This window comes from Saccostrea cucullata, unplaced genomic scaffold, assembly GCF_032062105.1.
Source record: "Saccostrea cucullata isolate Sc308-1 unplaced genomic scaffold, CSIRO_AGI_Scuc_v1 ctg931, whole genome shotgun sequence".
NCBI lineage: Eukaryota > Metazoa > Mollusca > Bivalvia > Ostreida > Ostreidae > Saccostrea > Saccostrea cuccullata.
Genome location: NW_026927584.1, coordinates 127,545 through 147,221, shown reverse-complemented (window position 1 = coordinate 147,221; position 19,677 = coordinate 127,545). Strand labels below are relative to the sequence as shown.

Here is a 19,677-nt window from a genome sequence, read left to right as displayed (position 1 = left end):
AATGTCAACTGGTGTAGTAAATAGCCAATTAAAAGTTCTCTCACGGCACAGAGGTGGGGCATAAGTCGTCTGATCGTTATCAACAACAATTTTAAGTTCCTATGTTATTAATTTCGTAACCAATGAGAATCTACTAATATTCTCCATTACGTAGCGCCGAGAAAGTCACGCCTACTGAAAGTCCAAAGATAGGGTAAAATACTCATATTTAAAAGAAGAAGAAGAAAAATAGTAAGTAAAACGTACTTATCGCTGCATGTAGGCATACCACGTCAGTCTTTAAAGTAAAATATTTATGTTGATTAAATCTAATATTTTACGTATTAATTGTTTGGCTTGTTATGTAATCACTGGTATACAATTAGGTACCATTCATAGTGTTTGCCACTAGATCATAAGAACTAAGAAATTAGAGTGGGCGGGGGTAATAATCGAATTCAGAAAGGTATCATAATGAAGGGTTTAGAGCGAGTCTATTTCATTTATACGATACTAGTATATCGTGCTTTCAATGTCTCTTTTAATCGGCGAAAGACTGCTCAGGATGGTTGTTGTTTTTGTTTTTTTTTACTTTATTACGCTTTTAATATAAACTGCTTGTTCTTTAAATTTTAATTAAGGTATAAAACATGCAAACACATAAATAATATTACACATTATTGCTTTAGTTTAAAGAAAAATCATTGACTCTATGTAGATAAAATTCTATTTTATTACTGATAAATAATTTTCGCAATGTACAGGCATCGGGAATTAGTTTATGTGGAAACTCAGAAATTCCATTTTGAAGGAATCAACAAGTTTAAGATTTAAAAGGGAAAAAGTATCAATTTTATCGATCCAAACAGATAAATCAGTGGGGAACCAGGATTTAACTAAACATGAATATTGAACTGTGAAATGTTTTCAAACCCCTCATAATCTCGTATTGATTAAGTCAATCAGGAGGCATTTAAATGCACAGTGTGGGATTCTTAAACAAGAAACCTTAATCAGGGCGAGCATATGCTAATATGATCAGCGATCGGAAACAATGTAGTACCATTAAAAAGATCTTCGCCGATATGTAATTTAATATCTTCGTGGACTGTGTATAGTCGCAAATGCTGATTTTTAGGTCATGTCAAGACTTTGTCCGCACTTTAAGGTAAGAAGTAGCACATATATGTAAGTAAACATTAAATCGATAAATATATTTGTTTACAAACTGTTTATTCGCCACTTTCTATGTAAACATCCATGAGATTGGGAAAAACCATGATAGAGAGAAAAAAGCCATTGATAGTATAGACTTGATACAAGGCTTTCTGTAAAAATGTGTAGATTATTTTGAGAATGATTTCGTTTTCTTGCGGACTTGAAGCTGAGGATGCTGTAGGAGATGTCGGGGCTCGGTAAGGTGCTACAGGGCGTGGTCGGGCTCGTGGCCCAGAAGAAGTACCACCTCCTAACGCGGGAAATGATTCAGAACGCCAGGGCGGATCTCAATAACCTGATGAAAGGAGTGGTGGGGGCCCAGGCTGATAATGTAGGTCAATATAGATTGATAAATTACATTATTTCATGTTCTATATCCGATTCTAATTAATTACTGGGATTCAATTATGAATCTGTAAGCTTGAATTTGAACAGAAAAGGCTATAACAGGTATGAAAACTGAATATAAAAGTATAAAGGAGATGAAAGCATATTACTAAGAGTCTAATCTACGTATAAAAAATGCAGTTTAAGATTCTTAAGTTGATATGTTTGATTTTTTTTTTCTTTGAAAAATGAAACCTGTGACCAATACACACAGCTGGATTATTTAAAAACAAGAGAATATATCACATTTGTAACATTAATGTGAGTAAATCACAGATTTCTTTATAAAATAATGACAATGTAGGTAGAGTCCCTCCGGACGGCCCTTAAAGCAGCAGAGGAGAAGGACTGGGACAAACTAGAGATGGTTCTGGTGGACGCCCAGATAGACTACACAACTCTGATGAAAGCTCTGAAGAAAGGATACAGACCCGTTCCTGTAAGTCAATCACGATCATGTTCATTTTTAGACAAGTTACAAGTTCCTGTAAGTCAATCATCATTGTTAAGTTTCTACATATATTAAGTCAAACACTATCGTTTTGAATTCTTAGACAAGTCACTGCTAAGTGAAACATTTAAAAATTTTCCAGAGTAATCCCTTCCACCAAAACTTCTCGTTGAATTTCGAAGGACATTCTTTACCTCAGATATAATGCAGTAAAATTTTCAACCAAGTTTTGTTAAGTCTTGTAAACATTCATCTCATTTCATATAATTTTGAACGTGTTCCCTCTTTGAACTTTGGGCATGAATGATAATATGATAGTATGATACACTCGTGTACAGAGTGCACAAGCAGGTTATTGGTTACCTCATGTCTTCCCAATATTTTTAGCCATTGTCCTTTATTATCATGTCTTTCAAATATCAAAAGTGATTGCATTTATATTTGAGTCAGAGAATAAAAATAATATTGAAAGAGAGAAAGGTCTGATTAATAATCAGACCTTTCTCTCTTTCAATTTATTTTATATACAATAATCTTCTAGTAAAGACATAAAATCTTGCACTACGTAAATGTCATTAAAAAAGTTACAAGTATTCCTTCTTTCCAGAGAACAGTTGAGAGTAAGAAATTCACTGGAATACACGATCTTATGGATGTACCAACAGAGTTAGACAGTCTGACTCGAGCCTCCAAAACCTTTGTGATAGAGAAACAGGAAGAGACGGACGAAGTGAACACCGAGAGATACGTCAGTGAGGACGAGAAACCAGCTGAGACAGCCCGACATGAGAACCAGCCAAGTCTTATAGAATCACAGCAAAAAGAAATCGAAGAATTAAAAATTAGGTAGTATTTATATCATTTGAATAAACATGAAACGTGCCTAAAAATTAAGATAGATACCAATGGCATTTATTATAACACAGGAATGCGTGTACACATTTTCAGCAAAACTCCATTTGCTTTGCTAAAACTACACATGTACATGCATTTCGTGTACGGCACCTGAAGCCAATTATTACTATAGTCACAAAAAGAATCATATTCTAAAACTATTTTGGATACATTGAGAGCATATTTCTACATCTTTGTTTCTAAGAGATGCATATAGATTAAGTTAACGTTGCATCGAATTTTCACAGATTAAGTAAATTGGAGGAAGAAAAGCACAGAGATAAAGATCAAGATTCGACAGTTTCAAATCTCGGCGACACAAACAGACCTACAAATCTCGCCGAGCGATTCTCGGAACTTTACGACAACGAGTGGACAATGGTTCTAGAGGAACTACGCATGACCAAAGAGAATCACGAGGATGGGAATATCAAACTTTTGGCAGACATTTTAGAGGTAAAATAATATCATTTCTAAAGACTTAAAAGGCAGCTTATAAACTTCGTGTGCCAATATTATAATTTAATTAAATGCTTATTACACGTAGAGTCTTCTTGCTAACCTAGCCCCGTGTTTCAACTATATTCCATTACATTTGCAAAAAAATGCTAGACTAGATCGCTCTCCATTTTAAGAAAAACAAGGAGAGAACCCAAATTCTAGACGTTCTTTTTATTATCACCCCAGAAGTTTTATTTCAAATATCTCCGTGCTCTCTACGTTTTGGCTATAGCATAAAGGAATTATAAATTTCATAGAATTATATTCTATATATTAAATTTGAATCTATGTTTTGTTTTACAGGCAGCATTCCAGTACTGTAAGACTCTGGCCTCGGACCAGTTCCAGGAAATGTGGGAGAAGATTCTGTTCCCCATGAGGAATGTACCAGAGTGGGTGAGGGATTAAAAAATGTGTTTCTAACTTTGATAAAAGAATCCTTGAAAATTTATTCTTATTAAAATTTGAAAATAAAATATGAGGTACGTATACATATTTCATGTTTACATGTATTTCGCTAATAAAAATTTCACAATCAAAATTTTTCACTTAAAATTATACAAGTTCAAGATAATTTGATTCTTATTTATTCGTAGCTAAATGTGAGTAAAAAATTACAAAAAGAAGCCTCAAGATGTTTGAAAGAATTCAGGAAAGATCACGGTGTGCTCAGTATTCATTCAATACAAATGGTAAGTTAAGAGGAAATTTTTAAAAGTTGAAAAGTTTACACTTTTATTTTTAATATTTGTCATTTTTGAAACTTTTATTCATTGCAGCTGTTCACACGGAAGCAGTTGTCCAAAATGATTGACCCTGATTTACACACAGACAATTTAATGAAATACTCCAACCTGTGCATACAATTGTCCTGGCTTTTCAATATTCAGGATCCGCCTATGTGTTTACTTTGGGCCCATGAAGGACAGAGAGTGTCTGAGCATTTAAGACTGTACAGTGGGAAAGGAAAAACTGTGTCTTTTAATGTATGGCCGTCGTTACTATTACACGAGGGTGGTCCGCTTTTAAAGAAAGGCGTTGTCCAACCGCATAGCAATTAAGTTTATATCAGAATAAATCACGTATCATTCCATTAGATTTATACTCTACTTCAAGTATTTAACTTAAGAATAGTTGTAAGTTTTTTTATAAACTTTTTAATCATTATCTATCATAATAAGTGATATTGTATTTTAATTTTATTTCATTGTATTGTTTATTATACATGTATGTATAAACCGTTTCTTTCATACACTTTTAGTAATTATCCATTATTATCAGATATATTGCATTTTTTGTTGGATGTTGTTAATTAAAAAAACTGACTGTACATGATGAAGTTTGTTTAACATTAGTTTTCCTGGTGATATTAATTTCTACATCCTGACAATGCATGAATGTTGCCTATGTCTGCACTTTACCCTTTGGAATTTTCCCAGTCAAATTTTATCTTTTAAAAAAAGTCACCATGCTACATAAAGCAGAGACCTTACAGATAAAGAAACCCAGCAGATATTTAAATTGTGTCATTTTAAATCAGTGTACGACATTGCCAAAATTATGACAGGAAGTTATGTAAGTATTACCAAGAACCTACGATAACTAGCTAAGTGGCAAACAACCAAATTCTCGGACCAATCAGAGGGAGGGGGTAAGTTACTGGTCATAAAACATTTTAGAAGTATCCACAGAGATCTATCAATTTTTTAAAGTAATATAATACCATACATGATGTACTTTCCTTTTATACGTGGAATATAGGACTATAATTATGCAATACGGGCCATTTGCGTGCACAGTACTAAAATAGAATTCGGTAATGAACACTTATGCAAGGTGAGACAGTAGTCGGCATGACAAGATTGAAATAAAACGGCACAAGCATTTATATTCAATCAAGACTCATAATGAGAATATAAATGCGACTTCGAAAGTAAAACAAAAAGGTGGCCATCCCCATTAATTACATGTATGTATATAACAAAACTATACAAGTCTGGCAATGGTACATTATTAGCTCACGTGATTGCCAGACAATTAACAAAAAGGCAGTGCTCAGGTGAAAGGATTTTTTTTTTCATTCAACAAAAATTCTTCTTCCTGATACCTGATATGTATCTACAACCTTGGAGCGAAGTTTTTACCTGTCAATGCCGGTAATAAATATAAAACACATCTTTATCAACAGGTCAGCGATCTTCAACGTCAACACACCGTATAGGTGTAAGTATATTTACATTTGTCACACTATAACTTAAGGTTATAATTTACAACTATTAGGATGCGTACTTCTAAGTTTGTAAATATTAATGATTTATTTTAATAACTTTACGTTCATTCTATGGAAAATATACACAGAGGAGAGAGAGTAGGTCAAATATAGGAACAGACAATCACAGAGGACGATGACAAAACCAGTACAGACTAACTTTTATAGCGAGGTAAGTACGCTACATTTTCTTGTACTACCCGGGGATATACTTTAGAATATGCATTTTTAACACTGTACATTTATCTGGTTGCTACTTCGTACACATATAGACTAATTTCAGTTGTATGACCTTAATCTTTATTAGACTATAGTCGACAAGAAAATTCATAGTATCATACTGACACCAATTTAGCACAGTACTATCTCTGTATATCTGATTGAAAAACCAAATGGCTTTTCTTTGTAAAACGTCAAATAATTAATCCTTAAATTTTTCCATGTGTAATAAGCTATGGAGTTAACAAATAGGACTGATTTGAATAACAAGCTACATGTAATTCAAAGAATATTGGTCCCCCGCTTTCGATGTTTTAGTGGATGGAATGTCATTATTTATGGCATATTGTTTAATATTATCATTGCATTTTCATGTGTCATTTAAAAGTAATTAATTTTTAAGTTAATTTTTTGAAAATAAGATCAAACATGAAGGTCTCTGATGGGTCAAAATACATAGCATATTCTGAAACATCTCGTCACATGCAATACACACGTCAAATATTAAAGCCCTATTTCTTTTATCAAATCAAAAAGTTATAAGGTAGGTTAACATTTTTGAAAAGAAGGTCAAATTTCAAGGTCACATGTTCAAACATCATAGTATACACATGTATTGAGAAAGTTCTTGTCACAGATAATATACATGTATAATATGAAAGCACTATATCTTTTCTCTTTCTAAAGTTTTGACCAAATGAATTTAAAGCAATGATAAAACTTTTTAAAAATAGGCAAAACTTAAAGGCCAAGTTCACGGTGTCAAAAATAGTAAATTTGGAAATGTCTTTTTACGGGTAATAAACATGTAAAATATGTTTGTCCTACATGTATCTGTTTTCATTTAGGAGTTAAAAACAAAATATATTTTTTTGTGAAATAGTGACAGACGGGCAAATTGACAGTCAGTCGAATGAAATGATATGTCCCCTCGCTTTCGCAAAGCCGGGGGACAAAAAACTACGAGGAAATAAAAGAAAATAAAACGAGCAAAATCATTTACTGTTTTAGACAAAAAAACTATTTCATAGTTCAAAGTATTATTTTCATCTGAAGGAGAGCATTTAGTAGCAGAAGCGGTATTAGTTTTCAATATTTCTCAAAATCAATACATGTACCTACCCTAGCTTTACTCATTTCAGCACAAGTGAAATAAAACAGTTTGACGCTAATGGAGAGTAACTCCGCCATAACGGATCTCAGCGATCCCAGAAGACCACAGAAGTTGTCAGAGATGTTCAGCGAGATTTACGACAACCAATGGACGGAAGCGTTTGAGCGCCTCAGTTTGGAAGCCAAGACTGACATTGAACGAAGCGACTGTGTCATTACAAAACGGTTACTGGATATCATAATGGTATATATTATTTTGCTATCAACAGTCTCAACTTTAAAGACAATTTTCAAATTTTATAGCTTACTATTCAATTGGTCTTACTGCAGGAATGCTATGCATTTTGCAAACGCGAATCAGAGAAGCAGGGGAAACGTCTGGCGGCTTCTCTGTTGTTCCTGGATGATATAGAGGTAATTCTCTCTTTCTCTGCATTTCTATGACTGAGGGATAAGAAAACACAATCATGATTTTTTAATAGAAAGTTTTGCTTTTAGACGGACACAACGACGACATTGTCTCAGACTACCTCGACTAAGCTCAATGAGTTCATCAAAAGTGTTGCTACAGAACTTGCGACATCTATTAAAAGGGTAAGTTCCCTGTTCATGAAGGTATTCGACAAAAATGTGATTTAAATATCAACCTTTTTGAGATATACATGCCCTCAATATCATAAAACAGTTTTGGACAAGAACTATGAATGAGTACTGTATCTCATAGTTTTATTTAAAAAGAAACTTATGTTAACATTAAAGAAAAAAGAACTTGCTAGTAATTAGGATATTGCAGGATTCAAAAATGTGTGCTTGAATTTACAGAAATTTCCCAATAAAGAAGAGATTACATCTCTGCAGAATTATCAAGACCGGTGTCTGGAAGTGTGCTGGTATGCTTGCATTCAAACGCCTCCAATGTATCTTTGTGCAGATTTTACAGAGTTCAACAGTGAATGTCACAGAGGGTATAAAAATAGTGGAAAGTTTGTAGATTATGTTGTCTGGCCAGCATTATACATAGAACAAAATGGCCCACTTCTCAACAAAGCTGTTGTTGAAGGCTGCAACGAACAGAAGACGACTCAACAGAACGGAAATATGATCTCTAGGAAAAGCGATTCATCCCCCACTATTGAACTCAACAACAACTCTCCTAGTGTTACCTCAACCCCAACTACTGCGGATAACTTTGATGGAAAGCATATTGCTAGAATTCAGATTGGTCCAACAAAAGACATAGTTATTGGAAATGCTATCAAAAATGGTAATAAGTCTGATAATGCAGACTCTGTAATCACCAAAACGCCCCCTTTCTTGTACAGTCTCTCTGCAAAGGAACTTGAAATAAAGAAATCTGAGTTAAAAGAAGTTAAAAGCCCTGAAGCTCGACAACAAGACAATGTAGCAACAACTAACAAAAACGAATCCCTTAACCTAAAGCTACAAAGGCTCTCCTCGCAGGAACCGACATTGCAGAGGACTCCTTCAGCCATTCTAGATGTGTCCCCTGAGGAACTGGAAGACAGGAAATCAGCCTTAAAGGAGACAAGGTCCTCCGACTCTCGACAACAACCGACAGAAATCGGGACATTCAATTTCAGTTGAATTCACCATTTCTTTAAACGTTAACATTGCTTATTCGTATTTACAGTACAATATTATGTATTTACATCTGAGGTTTTTAAAAAAAAAACCACAAAATGAATATCATATTTAATAGATTGAATTTGTTTTAAATCGCAGTGTTGTTTGAGGAAATATGGAATATATAAAAGACAAAAAAAGGTGGAGACCGGATTTATAATAATATGCTATGAATTCGAAGTGCTTTTTAAATTTTAAACCTAAAACTCAAAAGATGCTTTATATCTTATTTCTGGTGAATGTAATCGTATGAACACAGTGGTCTGGGTTAGGTTTTCAAAGGTTGTTGATTGATGTGCACAACACGATCCCAGAAATTAATTATGTCGTATTTGAGGTATAAGTGCAATTCTAATCAAGACAATCAATTCCTTTGCTTTTGGAAAGGCTTACTAAACTGTATCCATATAAACATCCCATTTGAGTGGGATTTCATAATCATAATCCATGGGATATATTCCATGTTTAACAATGTACAGTGTGATACTGCGATGAAATCCCACTAAGTGATATAAACATTTTTAAGGCATCAAATTAGAAATGGTAATCAATAGCAGGGACCTATATACCAGTCTGGACAATGTTGTTTATAGGTTTAAGTGTCGCACTAATTTTCAAAAGTTGGACTCATTAAATTAATTTTCACATTTCACTGTCAGTAAATTGAATAAAAATACACGAACAGGAATAGAAAACTGCATTTTAAAAATCCATGATGAATGGCATTATAAACTGATAAGATAAAATTCTATCATTCATACATTGTGCTGATCCTTGTGGTCTAGGGCACCTCTCCGCACGTGCCACACGTGTCGCAAAGATAGGGTGTTTGTGTATTTTTTGTATATTCTATGTGATTTGAGAGGTTTTCCTACCTAAGGGGAACAATGGACTGTCCTCAGGCATGTACATACGCGTAGTCTTTACAAAGGTGTCTTCTACCTATTCCCACCTTTTTAAAATCTCAGTTCCACCTATTCCCACTTGCAAATAACAATAGATGTTTAGATAGTTAATTTATTTTTACAGTTACTAGACTAATTATATCTGCTCTTTAGATTTACCTGTATTTTGTACATTTTAAGACAGAAAGTATTGAAGACATCTATGAGAAAATATGATTTATTTCGGATTTTTGAAATAAAAAAAGGGTCTTACAAGAAAGTGCTACTTAATATCTTCATTTCAGACCATAAAACAAATAGATTTATTGAGAAAAAAAAGTCATTCAGATCTATGGATTTTAGAATGAATATATTAACAGAGAAAAAATATATTTCAATTCTATTAAAAGTCCATTTTCCTTTCAAATATTAGTACAAAGTCTGATTTATAATTTAATAAAGCAAACATACCTGTCCTCTATTCCAATAGGTGTTCATTAATCATTGTTTGTACAGTAGTTATATGTTTTTCATAGTTAATAATTTGTTTACACAAAAATTCCACCTATTCCCACATAAAACCTGACCTTTTTCTACCTGATTTTCAAAAAGTGGGAATAGATAGGACTAGAATGAACCTTTACAAACTCCATGAAAATTCGGATAGCCATTTCTGATCATCAATTAAACAATTCTGATGAAAGCTTGATATAAAACAAGACAAATACATCAGTGTACATGTATTGATAAAATCTTTTGGATTGAACTGTTTGTTAAAAAAGAAAATGTGATACTTTTGCGTTTCAACGCTTAAGGATATCAGACTCGAAATGGAAACAAAAACTGGAGAGCGTTAGGGTTTCATCTAATCTAGCTCAGTATCTATTCTTGGAAGTCTCCGATTTTTTTTCTTCAAAAATATGTTTACTACGTGCATAGTTTCCTGATTCTTATTACTAAGAACGTTAACAGATTTTCAAATTTCCATGAACTGCTTTGAATGACAAGTAATAGTACTAACACATTTCAAAAGATGAGTTGGATACCATCAAAAGCGGTTCCATGAACCATGTTATGTAGGGAAATAACAACACTTTTTTAAAGGCTAATAACACTAAATTGGTCCCGAGGTGAAAATTGCAAATTTTAATACTTTACGGTAGTTAACCAAAATTAAAAGGAATAAAAGCAAACTACATGCAATGATTTTTAAATCTGTATTTTGAAACATTTAATGAATAAAAAGCTGTAAATAATTCATATACACATACATGTTAATTAATTAATTTGCTCAACGATAATACAGGAATATTATTGTTGAACCGGCACGAAGCAACAGAAGCGGGGACCAATGGCATATTTTAATGGTTGTAATATTTTATGAATAATTCTCTCTTTTTTTTTTCATGGTAACGTTATGTAATTTATTCCAAAAGCTTGTTGCATATATCTACAGTGTACATGTACAAAAACTTTTCAAGTGTATTTCAAGTCATGACAACAGTTAAAATATTAATTGAGTATTGATCAAATCTTATTAAAATGATTTGGTATGTGATGTTATTCATACTAATCATAAGTCAATTAACAGTGATTAACAGATTAACGTTATAGATTATATTCACAGTGCAAAAATGTTGTCCATAAAATCGTTGAAGAAATATGATCAAATGAAATGTGATTGAGAGAGAGAGAGAGAGAGAGAGAGAGATTATTGTAAAATTACTTTTGTTTGAGTTTCATTTTTGTTGGCTTCGAGGTATGAAGAGACTTATGAAATCATGTCCTCCACAAAGTTCAATTCAACTTAATTAATATGTTTTACGGTGTGACCGTTGGGGCGAGCGCAGTTTATTTACTATCATAAACCTACACATGTACTGTCTATCATATCATCTTAAAGCAAAAAGAATAAAACAAAACAATAAAAAGAAATCATTTCCCAAGCATCTAGAGCTGACAAACTTCTGTAGAAGTTTCCGACAAAGATGGAAATACCCGAACCGTTGAAGTGACGAAAGTACGACGTCAGATAAAAAGTTCTGGCTCAGAAGATTGACTTAGGACGCAAGACGCTAGTTTTATGGAAAAGAGATTGCATTAAATCGAAGTAAGTTGTTGCTAGTTTTAGCCACCATGTTGCTATGCAGAACATGTTTTCCGAGACCTTCGTCAAAATTCGTAAGTTTCTGACGTCATTTGTATCATTTCCGAAGGGCATGAAGGCCGGTGTTGTGGCATGGGGGTATTTTTTTGAATAAGGTAAGGCAAAATCATTTCGTTAAGATTTCGGTAAGAAACAATGTTCCTTTGATTTTTTTTACTATTTTTGATTTATTCGCGCAAAGGACATTGGGTAGTGCAGGAATCAATGTTGCAAGGCTGACAATGTACAGATTTCAATCCGAATTTCCTCTGTTCAACACGTTAGTCTATTAGCGTTATAGATTATAATTCCCGATAAACAATACTTTTTCTTAAACCCAACTGAAACATTTTTTGACCTCAAAATATGTGATTTTACATTAACTTTGAATATGTTTTTTGTAGAAAAATATTCAGAAACTTATAGACAGAATCAGCACACTTGAAGAAGAGAACAAAAAGAGAGAGAGAGAGAGAGAGAGAGAGAGAGAGAGAGAGAGAGAAAAATTGATAGAATATTCATGTACACAGGTTGGGGGGAAACGTAAATTCCACTATAATAGTAGTATCTCACTATTATAGTGAAATTACGCTATATCTCCTGCCGTAGATACCCTCAATTTTATCCGATACCATGCAAGGGGTTTGAACTGCAAGCCATGGTGGGTATTAAAATGATCAAAAACTGTCATGCTTGCATGTTTTGAATTTTAATAAATTTGCTACTGTTGCGTTTAATAATGCGAGCACTCTTTTTTTAATGGAAGTTGCATTTTTAACTCTACTGGTCAGAACCCAACTTAAACATTTTTTGTCCTCAAAATATTTTTCAAAACTCTACTCCTCCTACAATTTTAGTTTTGGCACACAAGTAGACTACACTAAGATACATAGAATAGTTTTTTTGATTTCGATGAACGGTGTTGCCATGGTTACTAAAAATAGAATTTTCTGTGAAATTCCTTTAAAACGCTACTCCTTCTACAGTTTTGGTCTGATTTCAATATAACTTGGCACAAAAGTAGACTACACTAAGATACATAGAATAGTGCATCGATTTTTGATTTCAATGAACGGTGTTGCCATGGTTACTAAAAATAGAATTTTCAAATTCCTTTAAAACGCTACACCTTCTAGTTTTTGTCTGATTTCAATATAACTTGGCACACAAGTAGACTACACTAAGATACATTGAATAGTGCATCGGTTTTTGATTTTGATGAACGGTGTTGCCATGGTTACTAAAAATAGAATTTTCTGTGAAATTCCTTTAAAACGCTATCTCACTTCTACAGTTTTTGTCTGATTTCAATATAACTTGGCACACAAGTAGACTACACTAAGATACATAGAATAGTGCATCGGTTTTTTGATTTCGATGAACGGTGTTGCCATGTTACTAAAAATAGAATTTTCTGTGAAATTCCTTAAAAACGCTACTGCTTCTACAGTTTTGGTCTGATTTCAATATAACTTGGCACACAAGTAGACTACACTAAGATACATAGAATAGTGCATCGGTTTTTGATTTCGGTGATGGAAGTGAAATTCCTTTAAAACACTACTTCTTCTACAGTTTTGGTCATTTTTACACAAGTAGCTACACAAAGATACAAAAATAGAATGGTTTTTGATAAGTACAAACCAGGAGTATTTAAGCAACCGATATTACAGGGTATTTAAGCCTGTTTAAATCTCATTTATTCCTCATTAAAGTGCACAAATTGATGCTTGTTACAATTGTCAACTCGGACTGGAAAGGGTTTATGGAATTAAACAAGAAAAAGGCTATTTCTGTCTGCATGGTTATGGGTATGGAGGCCCATTATGGTAAATGTAAAGATGCAATATGGCAAACATAAAAAAGAGTATATTGATAAACTCGATTATATCCTCTGAACAAAATTAATTTATAATAAATAATCCAAAAATTACTGATAAAAACGATCGTAGAAAACATACCTAATTTTTGATTTCGGCTGGTTAATTGTTTATTTCAGAAAAAAAGGCTCAATTTACTTTGGTGTCGGGAATATTTTACAAGCGTGCCTGTATCCTTATTTTAACACATGTTCAAATAATTATTAATTGACAATCATTTCAACTCCGCACAAACGCATCTTATTTATTAACGCTTTATGTTTATGCACTCAGGCAAGAACGATTTAACTTTAAAATCTGAGAGTAATAGCTTTAGGTTTTTTTCTTGTTATTCGAAAGATATATAAATCTAATTATATTCATATGAAATGAAAGTTTATCACAAAAAATCGCATTAAAAGTATCAATTTTTCAGACTTCTAGATTTATACCAAAGTGTTGTTGTTTAAACCACAAGGAAACATCAAATAACCAATCGCCACTGCTCAATATTCAGCAAAAAATGTCTAAAATATCAGACTAGATTCAAATTTTCAGCAATTAAAAATTGTTGCAAAGCATCAAATCGGTCGCAAACAATTTAGCATTTGTTTAAAAAAAAGTGCTTTCACAATTTGGAAAGTATATCCGTGCAATGGAAGCACAAGATATTCAAAATTGAACTAGAATCTTTAGAAGCGTATATTTTCATCTTCAATAAATTCTTAATATTATTCATCATTGACTTTATTACACCGATGAGTCCATCTGATGAGCAAATGCATTAAAATCTCTATTTACTTATTTTTTTCAATTATTTATTTATATTGCTTTGAAGACAGTCAAAACTTAAAAAGACCGAACCACGTGCAGATACCCTGGATCTTTATCACATGATAATGCCCTTGGTTTCTGCAGAATAGGCTATGCTGCAAGGCGCTTTGCAAATTGTAGAAACAAAAGTATCCTTGTATCATTCGCAGCTGTAACATATTCAAAACAATTTTTACTAGTTGAAGAGTTTTTCAATTTTTTTAACCATGCACTATGAACCACGTCATTACTATCCGGAAAATCATAATTTCCTTTTATATCTATATAGTACGGTGGTATATTTAGGACACGCAATTTTTTTTTTTTAAATACCAGAAAAAATTATCTTGTGAAAACGACATAATTACCTTGTGAAAACGAGATATTATCTTGTGAAAACGAGATTATATCTTGTGAAAACGACATATTATCTAGTGAAAACGACATATTATCTTGTGAAAACGACTTATTATCTTGTGAAAACGAGATATTATCTAGTGAAAACGACATATTATATTGTGAAAACGAGATATTATCTTGTGAAAACGACTTATTATCTTGTGAAAACGAGATATTATCTTGTGAAAACGACTTATTATCTTGTGAAAACGAGATATCATCTTGTGAAAACGACATATTATCTTATGAAAATGAGAAATTATCTTGTAAAAACGAGATATTATCTTGTGAAAACGAGATTTTATCTTGTGAAAACGAGATATTATCTTGTGAAAACGACATATTATCTTAATAAGATAATATCTTGTAAAAACGAGATATTTCTTGTGAAAACGAGATTTTAAAAACGAGATTTCTCGACATATTATCTTAACAAGATAATATCTCGTTTTCACAAGATAATATCTCGTTTTCACAAGAAATTATGTCGTTTTCACAAGATAATAAGTCGTTTTCACAAGATAATAAGTCGTTTTCACAAGATAATATGTCGTTTTCACAAGATAATATCTCGTTTTCACAAGATGATATGTCGTTTTCACAGGATAATATGTCGTTTTCACAAGATAATAAGTCGTTTTCACAAGATAATTTCTCGTTTTCATTAGATAATATGTCGTTTTCACAAGATAATATCTCGTTTTCACAAGATAGTAAGTCATTTTCACAAGACAATATGTCGTTTTCACAAGATAATATCTCGTTTTCACAAGATAATATGTCGTTTTCACAAGATAATATGTCGTTTTCACAAGATAAGATCTCGCTTTCACAAGATAATAAGTCGTTTTCACAAGATAATATCTCGTTTTCACAAGATAAATATGTCGTTTTCACAAGATAATTTTTTTTTGGTATTTAAAAAAAAATAATTGCGTGTCCTAAATATACCATCGTAATATAGCACCTTTTGTAAACTCTTTTTATATAGTCAAAATTATCAAATATCTTGATGAGAAATGACAATGATATTGAAACATTATAACAACAATTAATATTAAGTTTAAAGCAAATTTTACTTTTGATTTTCTACATGTTATTAATGAAGAATTATTTTACTGAACTATTACAAAAATAACTTCTCATTTCCCATATGTGCACTATCTAACACAACCACAGGAAGATCAGCCACAGCAGCGGCGACCGATAATAATGGGTCTTTACGTTTACCATAGCGGGCCTCCATGCAGACAGAAATAGCCTTTTTCTTGTTTAATTCCATAAACCCTTTCCAGTCTGATTGACAATTGTAACGAGCATCAATTCGTGACTTTTTATGAGGAATAAATGAGATTCAAACAGGCTTAAATACCCTGTAATCATTGGTTGCTATGTTAAAAATGCAACTTCCGTTAAAAAAAGAGTGCTCGCATTATTAAACGCAACGGTAGAACATTTATTAAAATTCAAAACATGCAAGCATGACAGTTTTTGATCATTTTAATACCCACCATGGCTTGCAGTTCAAACCCCTTGCATGGTATCGGATGAAATTGAGGGTGTCTACGGCAGGAAATATAGTGTAATTTCACTATAATAGTGAGATACCACTATTATAGCGGAATTTACGTTTCCCCCCAACCTGGTACATACAAATTTTGATTCACCTCAGATGATTTACAATTAGTTTCTTTCTGTTTTTCTTCAATTTTACACAGGATTTGTTGACAACTTAAAAACATGCTTAGCATATTATATAAACACACTACATGTACTTTTATGAAAGTTGATGAATAAAAAATTGTATCAAGATTAACCTGTCATGTTATATGAGAGATACACAGTTTTTTTTTCCAAGAATACCTTAAACTTGTTTAATGCAGATATTTTATCCCATTCAAACATAAATACATGTATAAAACAATTCATTTGTTTATAGTTATATGTATTATTTCAGGTTAAGTCAAGTAGCAGGTGTACGCATGACCGAAAACAATCCTGGGATTGCTGATTTAAGTGACCTCAATCGTCCAATTAACCTTGGAGAGGTGTTTTCAGAAATATATGACAATGAATATACAGAGGTGTTAATGAAACTGAAGGAGACAGAGGGAGAGGAAAAAACCAAAGAAATTCACATCAAAATTTTAAATACTGCTGAGGTGCGTATAAGTAGGTGTATGATTTGCATTGCCATAACTTAGTTATTTTTAATTCAGTATTACTGTGATGTCAGTATAGGAACAATGATTTCATATACTGGAAAGCCAACTTCATGAATATCTAAAACATGTAATAAAGCCACTTACACAATTATTGGCATCTAATTAAAATAGAAAATGCTTAATATTCCCTTCCTGGACAATGCATTTCTTAATGAAGCATACATTTTCATATTTTAGCAGATTAATAAAAAAAAAATAACATGATCTGGTGCTTAAAAGTAAAAAAAAAAAAAACAACAACAGATGGTTGTGTTTGGCTATGAATTCATGACTAAGTTGTATGGGAGGAGGGTCAATTTTAATGAGGTAATAAGTTCCTAGGCTACTATAGGCAAAAATTCAGTACTAAATCTTAAGCTTGAAAAAAGAAGAAAAGACTTAATGTAGCTTTCAACTTGATGTTTAGATATATCGACAATGTATTGTCAATTAAATGAATGAATTATCCATTCCTATATTGAAACCATATATCCAAGTGAGTTTAAGATGAGTCCTTGATGATGTCTTAACTTTAAATGTTAAGTTTAAGAATTTTGATTTTATTTTCAGAGCTGTTTAAACTTTTGTAAAAATAGGGAAGAAAAACAGTTTGAGAAGATCATGGAAGTTCTTGGTTTATCTAATCAAGTAAGAGCCTCTCATAGTACATTTGTTTAATTCACTTGATAAATATAAAATAATAAATTAGCATTGCTTAACTCAAATTATGAAATTAATTTATATCATGAAGGGAAAAGTAAGAAAAGATGATTTACCTAAAGGTGTGTTGAAACACATCAAAGAATTAAGGACTTCACTCTTAGAGAAAGAACAGCAACTTCTTGAAGAGGTACAGATACATGTATTTTACAACATTCTGTTTCTGTTGTACTTATAAAAAATATCATTTATGTCTCTAAATATTTCTACATTGATTTTTGCACACAAGGAAGATAAAGTCTGAGTTAAATACAAGAAATAATCAGAAATTGCCTCAAGATTAACTTTACTTATTTATTGCTTTTCATGTCCTTCCTGTTTATTATTTTTTTTGTAGGATTACCAGAAAGAAAAAAAGGAGCCTTGTGTGCTTGAATTTAAAGATGAAAATGTCAAAAGATTTATATGCAGTTGTTTGTCATTATTTTGGAGGGCATGTATACAGACCCCGCCTTTGTATTTTAACTTTGAAGTAAAGCCAGGTTCTGCTTTTGATAATGCTGTCCACAGAAAATTCACAGTTAATGGTCCTACTGTAGATTATACTGTGTGGCCTACAGTTTACTTACATGAAAATGGACCTGTTTTAGTCAGAGGAATTGTTCAGTGTAAAAGGGACAAGGGACAGGAAAAGAAGGAAAACAGAGGTAATGATCCTAGTGGAAAACCTGGGACACATCCAGGGAAAGCTGTGCAAGTAAAGGAAGAGGACAACAATCCTCAATCTCCTCGAGAACGGACAGAGAATAAGCAGATTAGGGAAGGGGACAAAAATACTCAGTCTCCTCAAGAAAGCACAGGGAATAAGCAAATGAAGGAGGGGGATGACAAATCTAAATCTTCTCAAGGAATGGCATCTCCTAATCCAGCTAAAACAGGGGCAAAGAACACTCAAAATATTAAAGTATCAGATGTTAAGTCAAGGAGTCGAGAACAACAGTGAGGCTGTATACAGTCTAGGTTTTTATCTGTGGTATTATTTATAATAAAAATTTGAAATTATCTTTATACATTTACATGTATTTCAGTCTTATTTTTATAATATCATGCCAATGAATGATTTTTCAACAATGCAATTATTTTTTTTAGACAAATAATTTTTATACATCTTACGAAAAAAAAAACAAAACGTTGATGTCAAATATTCTCACAGATGTTTCATCTGTTTTAAGGTAAAGAGTGTACAAGTATATTCTGTTCAATCATTTCTTTTTATTTATCAAAAATTTAAACATGTTAGTTTTTGTTTGAATAATTTGTCAGTGAACTCAACTTCAATGTATGTAATCAGCTTGATAAAATTCAAACTTGAGTCCTCTCGTTGTAAATGCCTGTAAATTTTGATAATACTTACAGCATTATTTAATAAGAATTTGATTCACTCATTTTGATTATTTTATTTGAGGAATGATAACATTGATATATCCATTAGATATTTTAAAGAAAATCGAGGTCAGAAAGTGATGTTGCTATGGTGATTTCAAGAACAAGTGCTTTTTTTTCATTTTAAATTTTTTAATCATGTTAATGCATGGGAAATATTATTAGCTGAAACATAAGTAGAGTGAATCAGAAATTTAAAAATGTATATATTTTTAAAAATGTTAATCATGTTAATTTAGTAAAAATAATTTTACTCTATGACATTCAAATAGATCTGGTAATATTTAGTCTGTCTGAAATTAAATATTATAGATAAAATAGGAGTTAGTATTATCTGCCTCTACAGTGCATGCTAATTAGTATGTAGGAGAACTTTTACCTGTAAAGACTGTTTCCTTTTCTTCTCAAATTCCAGTTCATCATATTACAGATTGATGCCCTTCCATCTATGTCTTCTACACATAGACATGTATTTATGTTGACAGCATTGTATTTTAAATCTTTTTATTGTTTTAGTGTTATTTTACATATGTAAGTATGGTATGTTCCATATGGTATAGTGTGATTTTTTCTATATATGAAGTATTTTGAAAT

The 19,677-nt window shown here is 32.1% G+C and overlaps 3 protein-coding genes and 1 long non-coding RNA gene across 4 annotated transcripts; all 4 read left to right on the top strand.

Annotated features, from left to right (window-relative positions):
• The first annotated feature begins 644 nt into the window (after positions 1–644).
• Positions 645–4,673, top strand: LOC134274859 (uncharacterized). Its single transcript, XM_062757106.1, has 8 exons — positions 645–1,147; positions 1,364–1,532; positions 1,893–2,023; positions 2,643–2,881; positions 3,178–3,385; positions 3,734–3,826; positions 4,027–4,122; positions 4,210–4,673. The coding sequence occupies exons 2-8, from the start codon at positions 1,382–1,384 to the stop codon at positions 4,489–4,491; spliced, it is 1,200 nt and encodes a 399-aa protein (XP_062613090.1). The 5' UTR covers positions 645–1,147; positions 1,364–1,381; the 3' UTR covers positions 4,492–4,673.
• A 238-nt stretch (positions 4,674–4,911) lies between these two features.
• LOC134274858 (uncharacterized) lies at positions 4,912–5,943 on the top strand. Its single transcript, XR_009993725.1, has 3 exons — positions 4,912–5,005; positions 5,619–5,653; positions 5,791–5,943. It is a non-coding gene; the product is annotated as an uncharacterized LOC134274858 (long non-coding RNA).
• A 1,121-nt stretch (positions 5,944–7,064) lies between these two features.
• LOC134274857 (uncharacterized) lies at positions 7,065–8,748 on the top strand. Its single transcript, XM_062757105.1, has 4 exons — positions 7,065–7,275; positions 7,362–7,445; positions 7,530–7,625; positions 7,854–8,748. The coding sequence occupies exons 1-4, from the start codon at positions 7,090–7,092 to the stop codon at positions 8,634–8,636; spliced, it is 1,149 nt and encodes a 382-aa protein (XP_062613089.1). The 5' UTR covers positions 7,065–7,089; the 3' UTR covers positions 8,637–8,748.
• A 7,984-nt stretch (positions 8,749–16,732) lies between these two features.
• On the top strand, positions 16,733–18,789 carry LOC134274869 (uncharacterized). The gene is made up of 4 exons (XM_062757115.1): positions 16,733–16,938; positions 17,551–17,628; positions 17,732–17,830; positions 18,038–18,789. The coding sequence occupies exons 1-4, from the start codon at positions 16,759–16,761 to the stop codon at positions 18,641–18,643; spliced, it is 963 nt and encodes a 320-aa protein (XP_062613099.1). The 5' UTR covers positions 16,733–16,758; the 3' UTR covers positions 18,644–18,789.
• Positions 18,790–19,677: the final 888 nt, after the last annotated feature.

What these genes read in the sequence shown, in the direction of transcription:
- LOC134274857 (XM_062757105.1), top strand. Translation starts at nt 7,090, where the DNA reads ATGGAGAGTAACTCCGCCATAACGGATCTCAGCGATCCCAGAAGACCA. An exon ending in TGTTCCTGGATGATATAGAG is followed by an intron (nt 7,446 to 7,529) that starts GTAATTCTCTCT and finishes TTTTGCTTTTAG; the next exon opens with ACGGACACAACGACGACATT. An exon ending in TTGCGACATCTATTAAAAGG is followed by an intron (nt 7,626 to 7,853) that starts GTAAGTTCCCTG and finishes TTGAATTTACAG; the next exon opens with AAATTTCCCAATAAAGAAGA.
- LOC134274869 (XM_062757115.1), top strand. Translation starts at nt 16,759, where the DNA reads ATGACCGAAAACAATCCTGGGATTGCTGATTTAAGTGACCTCAATCGT. An exon ending in AAATTTTAAATACTGCTGAG is followed by an intron (nt 16,939 to 17,550) that starts GTGCGTATAAGT and finishes TTTTATTTTCAG; the next exon opens with AGCTGTTTAAACTTTTGTAA. An exon ending in TTCTTGGTTTATCTAATCAA is followed by an intron (nt 17,629 to 17,731) that starts GTAAGAGCCTCT and finishes TATATCATGAAG; the next exon opens with GGAAAAGTAAGAAAAGATGA.
- LOC134274859 (XM_062757106.1), top strand. Translation starts at nt 1,382, where the DNA reads ATGTCGGGGCTCGGTAAGGTGCTACAGGGCGTGGTCGGGCTCGTGGCC. An exon ending in GGCCCAGGCTGATAATGTAG is followed by an intron (nt 1,533 to 1,892) that starts GTCAATATAGAT and finishes CAATGTAGGTAG; the next exon opens with AGTCCCTCCGGACGGCCCTT. An exon ending in GTATTCATTCAATACAAATG is followed by an intron (nt 4,123 to 4,209) that starts GTAAGTTAAGAG and finishes TATTCATTGCAG; the next exon opens with CTGTTCACACGGAAGCAGTT.